This window comes from Bidens hawaiensis, unplaced genomic scaffold (genome assembly GCF_021521415.1).
Source record: "Bidens hawaiensis isolate Kalapana, Puna unplaced genomic scaffold, B.hawaiensis_p1.1 tig00042306_1, whole genome shotgun sequence".
In the NCBI taxonomy this organism is placed as follows: domain Eukaryota; kingdom Viridiplantae; phylum Streptophyta; class Magnoliopsida; order Asterales; family Asteraceae; genus Bidens; species Bidens hawaiensis.
The window spans coordinates 114,393-122,100 of NW_027505769.1; the positions used below are offsets into that span (position 1 = coordinate 114,393).

At 36.9% G+C, this 7,708-nt stretch overlaps 1 protein-coding gene across 1 annotated transcript; it reads left to right on the plus strand.

The window, feature by feature from the left end:
* The first annotated feature begins 2,105 nt into the window (after window positions 1-2,105).
* LOC143615218 (E3 ubiquitin-protein ligase MBR2-like) lies at window positions 2,106-7,373 on the plus strand. The gene is made up of 6 exons (XM_077088394.1): window positions 2,106-2,339; window positions 2,796-3,924; window positions 4,488-4,538; window positions 4,616-4,714; window positions 4,798-4,935; window positions 7,018-7,373. Exons 2-6 carry the CDS (start codon window positions 2,803-2,805, stop codon window positions 7,171-7,173), a joined length of 1,566 nt encoding a protein of 521 aa, XP_076944509.1. The 5' UTR covers window positions 2,106-2,339; window positions 2,796-2,802; the 3' UTR covers window positions 7,174-7,373.
* The last annotated feature ends 335 nt before the right edge of the window (window positions 7,374-7,708 follow it).

Below are 7,708 nucleotides of genomic sequence, written 5' to 3' on the forward strand. Positions count from 1 at the left end.
TACCTATATTTATAGGCCCATGCATGAGGATGAGTCATCAATCGAGTTATGACACTTTAGGTATCAAATTTCAACACGTCTTGCTGACAAAGCAATTATACAGACCGTTTTAATGATGACATAGTCCGTCTTATTACTAACTTTGAGGTTTAGACTGGATTAGACAACCCTATCTCAAAACAACAGGCCCGTGAGATGGTTCGGCTTAAAAGGTAACTTAACATCCAAGTCATACTTTATGATGACAGTCTCATTGATTAAACGGTTTGTCTAATTTGAAATTGCCTATTTACATATTAGATCCTAGGCATAAGCTTAGCATAAAGATAAGTTAGCCCTTCAACTTTTAAAGTTGGCAATTTTAACACCAAAGTTTTAGGGATGTTACAGTTTTTGGCGACACAAGGCTAAGACACTAGCGACATGCTGCAACATCTTAATTCATGACATCAGATGGCGATTCAAACCCACACCTAGCATCTCGACTCACGTCAATAGTGATTCACATTTGAGCAAACCAAAGCTCTAGGCCCTTAATTTTGCCGCCTCTTGAATCAATAAATCGAGATGATTAAAGGTTATGGGCAAACCAATGGGTTGTAAAAAACTAATGGTGGCCATGGCTATACCAAGAACCCAAGACAATGTTTGATTATGGTGGTGGTGGTTAGCGGCTAGAAGAGGATTTGGGGTTGGGGGTGCGTTTGAGAGAGGGACACATAGAAAGACTGTTCGGGTGACATGAACAACAATTAGGAACCTCAAGGGTCCAGGTGCTAAAATAAACCTTTTTGACGAAAAGCTCAAAAGTTTCCAAGCCTTAGGGACTCATAATTAAACTATGACTCCCATTTTCACAACCATCAAAGAGTTGACTCACTCAACAACACCATCGAAGAGTAAGGGTATGTTTGGCATGAAGCTTTTAGGAGCTACAAGCTTTAATCTTTTAAGAAAAAGCTCATACTCAATTAAAATCCTTGTTTGGTTCAAGGAGCTTGAAGCTTTTAGGTCAGAAGAAAAAGCTTAAAGCTTAAAGCTTCTACTAGTAGCGTTTAGAAAGAGCTACAAGCTTTTAGTATGTTAATTTACTGAAATAACCTTCCAAAATAAATATATTTACTATTTTTGTTTATAGTTATGCCCATTTTAGTAATTTTATACATTTTATTAAAAGCTCCAGCTACTCTGCCAAACATCTAAATATATCTAAAAAGCTACAGCTACCAGCTTCCAGCTACAGCTTCCAGCCATCAGTTTCTAGCCACCAGCTACAACTACCAGCTAGTTTTGCCAAACATACCCCAAACCACCACTATAAATCATGTTTCGAATCCTGAGTCCTCAAAAATCTCAAATCTTAACCATCATACCACCATGCTCTATTTACAATTATGTACTTTTATTAAATAAAAATCCAATATATTCTAGTCAACAACATTAAATACCTATATTGCATACTTTACCGAATACATACAACAGTTTTGATAACTTTAAAAAATTCTTGACGATAAGGCTGAGGGGTGTGGGGCGCTAACCGGGGCGCTAGAGCCTCTCCGCTCGCGCCCCGGTGCGCTAACCCCACACCACCGGGGCGCGAGCAGGGGCGCGAGCGCGGAAATCCAGGCAGGCGTGAGGCTGGTCGCGGGAGAAGAGAGATAAAAGGTGTCTTGGAGTTCGAAAAAGAGCCGTTGAGGGGTGTGGAATTAATTAAAAAATATATATTAGCTGGAGCCCCTCCACACCAGGGCCAGGGGCTCCAACGGGGACTCCAACACCCCCCTTATCCAGTTTCTCTCTCTGCCACACGTCATAATATTATTGGCTGGAGCCCCCACTAGAGCCCCCCACACCCCTTAGCCTAATAATATCTAAACAGCTAATTTAGTCAAGTTGGCATTTAATGGTAGAAAAATCCCATCCGAAATGAAATGAAAAGCAGAGATGTATAGTATTAACAAGGGACAAGAAAGACATTAAGGGGTGCTTGGCGTGATCAAGAAAGAAACAACCCATCCATCTTCAACAGTTGATCGGTTCGGCTTGCATTGGGACAAACAAACACCATATATATACTCTCTCTCTCTCTCTCTCTCTCTCTCTCTCTCTCTCTTCTTTTCTTTTTACAATTACACCCACAATTTCTTCTTTGATTCTCACCCTCAAAACCCCCCCTTTGCTTTTCAAAAGGGGTATCAATTTGCTTCAAGAATCAGAAACCCAATTCATTCATTGGTTTGCTTCAAGAATAAAGATAAGGGTTTTGTTCCTTTGGTTCCGATTATCATTATTATTATCTTCTTCTGATTTTGGATCTATTGCCTTCTATTTCATTTCTGGTATGTTTTGATTATTCTTTAATTTCTTTATGGTTTTGTATATTAGGTTTAGATCCGTTGAATTTGAGTGAATTTGACTCTTGGGTTAGTAAAAAAATTGTTTTTTTTATGTGGGTTTCATTTTGTTTTTGCTTTAATTGCGTTAGAAAATTGGGCAAATTGTGTTCATGGGTTGATATAAAGTTTCAAACTTTTTGGTGATATTCGATAATTTTTTACTAATTGATATTGAAGCAAGACAATGTGTGACTGTTGAATGAATTTTGTTAACAATGAAGAGGTTAAGTGTTTTCATGTGGATGCAAATTGTGTTCATGGGTTGAGATAAAGTTTCAAACTTTATGTTAATTTTTGATGTTTTTTGGCTAATGAATGTTGAGGCCAGACAGTGTGTTGCCTGTTTAATGAATTTTGTTACTGATACGAGTTTTGTTTAACAAATATGAAATTTTTAAGGTTTCAAATGCAAGAACAGAGGGGTGCAATGGGTTCGTTTCAAGAAACATTAGGGTTCGAACATGGGTCAACATCGAGTGATGTGGTCAGCTCACCGCCAAACCGGTTACCCGATTATATATTATTAAACCCGACAGCTCAAGAAACTGAACCCGGTTCAAGTTCTGGCTCGACCCAACCGAGCTCGGGTCATATCGAACCAACATGGTCTGTGAAATCTTGTCCCGAACCGCCATCTAGTGTGCTTTCGTTGGGTGATCATGGTTCGTCCAGCTCATCATTTCCCAACCCGTTTGGAACGTCTTCTGACCCGTTTGAGTTAGAGGCCCGTCACATGTCACGTAAACGAAAAGCGGTTGAATTAAGCATTGGCCAATCTTCTTCTGGGGTTGGAAGTTTGAGTTCGGACCCCACTATTCCTAGACTTGGATTGAGTATCGGTGACCCGGTTATGGAAGCTGCTCACCGAGATGCTAATTTGAGGATTGGTTCTTCGGGTCTTGTTGACCCGTTAGTGGGTGATAATAATAATAATATCCCTGTTGAGAATTCATCAACTCATACAGGCCAGCCTGTTTTGCGGGTCCCAGGTTTGAGACGAAATTTTCAATCGACATCGAGATGGAGTCGGGGTACTAGCTCGAGAGTAGCAAGATCACCGAATCTTTTAATGTCGGGTGATCGAAATGAACCTGATTCGATTTCCAATCATTGGTTATTCACGCCACCAAGCGATTGGAATTCAAACGGTGACGATGGCGGAAACGCAAATAATAATGGAAATGGTGTTGCTGCGAGTTCTCGACCCGGGCCGAGTTCCGGTTCAACACCAAGTCAACATCCTCGAAGGCTATCGGCGTTTCTTAGGCGGTCATTGTTGTCGACTGCTGATCTGGATGGTGGTGGAGGGCAGAATGGTATTTTTCCAAGAATTCCTCCGGGTTTAAGTGGTTCGTCTTCGTCATCTTCTTCTTCTTCCCAAGATGTTGGAGGTCTGCCAGGTCAACAGCAATCACTATCGAGATCTTCTTTGTTGCTTGGTAGACAGCTCGAGGGTGCTTTTGCTTTCCCGTTTCATTCACGGACCATGACACCTGGCAGTGAAGGAAGAGGCCGACTCGTTTCAGAGGTTTGATCTTTAATCATATAAATAATGACTATTAGGAAATATATTTATTTAATATTGAATTAAAGTCAAACAAGCTTGAGTTTAGATATATAGCTCTAAATGAGCTGAGCTCAAGCTCATAAGTTAAACGAGTAAGACTTAAGCTCTTAAGTTAAATGAGCCGAGCTTGAGCTTTCAACATAAATGAGCCGAGCTCGAGCTTTTAACATAAACGAGCCGAGCGCGAGCTCTTGTAAGTTAAAAGAGGCAATCCGAGCTCGTCTAGGCTTGAGCTCGGCTCGTTTAACTTACAAGAGCTTGATACCGGTTCGTTTAAGCTTTATATTTAAAGCTCGAGCTCGGCTCGTTTAATATTTAACACTTTATTTATGACATTTATAATTCGAGTTATATAACTTTTTTATATAACATAACATTTATTGTGATTTTTATCATAGTTTTATATATAACAATAATCATTATGAAAGTATATATGTAAGATATCAAGTAATAATATATGTAAATAATAGGCTAGGGTTTTTTAAGATCATGGTTTTGTTTTTTAATACTTTTGTTTGGTGCAGATTCGTAATGTATTGGATCTCATGCGCAGGGGTGAACCGTTGAGATTTGAGGTTAGCTTTTAATAAAAGTAGTTTCATTTTAAAATGTTGAGAATAAAGATGATTAAAAGACTTTTGTGTTGTTGCAGGATCTTATGGTCTTAGATCAATCGGTGTTCCTTGGTGTTGCAGATATACATGATAGGCATAGAGATATGAGGCTTGATATAGATAATATGTCATATGAGGTAAAATTTTATTTCTTTATATTTTTATAAAAATAAAATATGCGTCTTTTAATTTAATCATAATTTGAACTTGGGGTTCACAGGAGCTATTGGCATTGGAAGAACGCATAGGAAACGTGAATACGGGTTTGACCGAAGAAACAATATTAAAGCATATCGTGCAGAAAAAGTATGTGGTTGAAACGGGCCAGCCTGCTGCAGAACCTTGCTGCATATGTCAGGTAAATAATTAAGGTCAGGGTGTGAATTTCATGATACGGCAATGACATGATACAATATTCACTGGTTTGGATTAGTTTTGGGTCAAACCTGTGGATACTTTAGCTATCAGGCCGTGTTCGGGTTGACCGATGCGGGTTCACATGTGGAACCATTTAACCTTTTATTGTTTATAAGTTATTCTGAAACAAAGTTAGTGTAGACAAAGTTAGTTACACGGATATTGTATACTATTGGGGTAACACACATGGCCCTTGACATTTACAAATGTTAAAATGTTAAAAAAAAGCATGAAGTTTTTGTAAAATGACTAGAATACTTTTATTAATAAAAACAAATAATAATTAGTAACTTTTATTTCTTTTGTATTTCTTAAGTTAATTATTTTATTTATTAAAGGGAGAACCGTGGTTTGATCAAATCTGCGGTTTTAATTCAACAGTTCAAATAAACCCCAGCCCTAGTTCCGAAATCCCATTTTCATCTTTGTCGTGGAAGAAAAAGTACAAAATTTCCCCTAACGTGAGGGGCACGCTAATGGATCTAACAACCAGAGTTAACAGGGTTAGTGGAGTCGGGTTTAATTGCAAGTGAAAACAAAACTATTAGATGAAAACAACAAATTTGAAACTATTGGACTAAAACTGCAGATTTGGACCAACCACAAGGACGCAAACCACAGTTCTCTCTTTATTAAATTTCGTTTTGTGTTAAATATATGTGCCTTGTAGTTGGAATTTTTATTTTTTAATGCTAAAAGGTGTAATAGTCTTTTCACGAAAAATTAACTGAAAAGTTAACGGTCATTCACTATAAGGAACATGTGTGGAAATTTTTCAAAAAGGTTACCCCACCCTCCAATGCATCACAATTCACAAAAGTACCGAACCTTGCAATGTTAACACAAATAGGATGATTGCAAAACAGTTTGGCGAACACTTAGGCGCCCCGTACCTGTGTTGTACAGTTAATCATAAATGTTAGTACAAGGTTATGCTACTTGCCAAAGCGTTTGACGGTAAGTCGGTAACTTGTTTTTTTGCGCCGACTCATCCATTGTCACGTACATGGTGAAGAATTTTAAAAATATTTAATGTGGTTGCCGGATTTATTGGGGACCCTTCATTAACATGTCACATTAACTGGGAAAAGCTTGCATGGGGGTCTTAAACAGTTGATGTGACAAGTCAATGACTAGTCCTCAATTATTTTGGCGAACACTTTATTTATTTAAAAGTCCTCACCAAACGTGTGACAATGAGTGAGTTGTCTAAAAGTTCAAAGTGATCGCGAAGTACTCTTGCGACTGGTACAAGCTCATATTGACATTTTGCAATCACCCCATTTGTGTTAAGATGAAAAGGTTCTTCCCCTTAGTGAGTCTAGGTATCCCTTTATGAAAAAAAGTTATCATGTGTGTTACTCGCAAGCGAACAACGGGGCCCATTCATGTAATTCTTGATACTCGCAGTTCAAAGTTGCAATATTATAAAGGGGCAATTTCATAGAATAGTAACCAAGTTTCAAAAGTGTTCCAATTAGGTCACTCAACTTTAAAAAATGTTCCAATTAGGTCACTCAACTTTCATATTTTATTAAATTAAAGGTTTTAACATGTTTTTTAACGTTTTTATTTTTCGTTTCACATAAGAAATATTTTTATCTTTTTTTGATGTTAACGTTGAGTGGCGACGTGAATTTTATTTTTTATTTTTGAACTTTATTATAATTAACGTTTTCTAATTTTTTTAAAATATAAATACATATATTGCAAATTCTGACCCCCACATCTTACCCTCCATTTCTTTCTTGACAAACAAAAAAATCGGTGAGACTCGATTTGAAGATTTAGTGACCCGATTTGAGAAAATTATGCATGAGTGACCTAATTGGAACACTTTTGAAAGTTGGTTACTATTCTATGAGATATTCCCTATTATTATAAACCACAAAGACCATCCATGTAATTTAGTCTGGAAAATATTATTACGTCAACAGTTAAAGGTTTTGGGTATATTTTGCTAAAACTAAAATAGAAACGAGGATAACGTTTCATGGTTTAAACGTTACTTGTATATTTTTAGGAGGAATACAAGGATGGAGATGATTTGGGAACACTAGACTGTGGGCATGGCTTCCATCACGGTTGCATCAAACAATGGTTGCAACAAAAGAACTTGTGCCCGATTTGTAAGTCGACGGGGTTTGCTACTACAAAAGACGAAACAAGTATGCTTTAAGATTTTAAGGTTTCTCGGATCGCAAGTAAGGTGTTGTATTTGGGGAAATTATTGGCAAATGATATTCTTTGCCTGTTATATTGCTAGAAATTTATTTAAGTTTTTATTTATTGGATTCTTTTTCATGATGAACCGAAGTCAAAGGCATAACTTATGTCAAATTTTCATTTATTTATGCCCATCAACAAGTTTTAAGGTTTTGTAGCCATTTCATATGATCATATTGTAGTTTGCATGGTTTTTTTTTATTTTTATAATTTAATATAAATATAATGAATATGAAAAATGAATCAAGTTATGATGGAATTCAAGGAAATGACTAAAATGTAAAATAAGAATGCATTCAGTGTCAAATAGAGTTTATGTGCAAATTAAAACCTAAAAATGTTATATGCATAGCTTAGGTTTCATGCATAGCTTAATGTGAGTGGGTTGTTTCTCTTAAATCATCTTCAAGAAACAAATAATCTGTTGGATAATTTGTTAAACGAGGCAAGCAAATTTTTCATGTTTAGGTTGTTCCATTGGTATGTTT

Excerpts from the sequence above, each read along its gene's own strand:
- LOC143615218 (XM_077088394.1), top strand. The coding sequence starts at position 2,803 with ATGCAAGAACAGAGGGGTGCAATGGGTTCGTTTCAAGAAACATTAGGG. Across the intron at positions 3,925-4,487 it reads GAGGCCGACTCGTTTCAGAG|ATTCGTAATGTATTGGATCT; the intron begins GTTTGATCTTTA and ends TGTTTGGTGCAG. Across the intron at positions 4,936-7,017 it reads AACCTTGCTGCATATGTCAG|GAGGAATACAAGGATGGAGA; the intron begins GTAAATAATTAA and ends GTATATTTTTAG.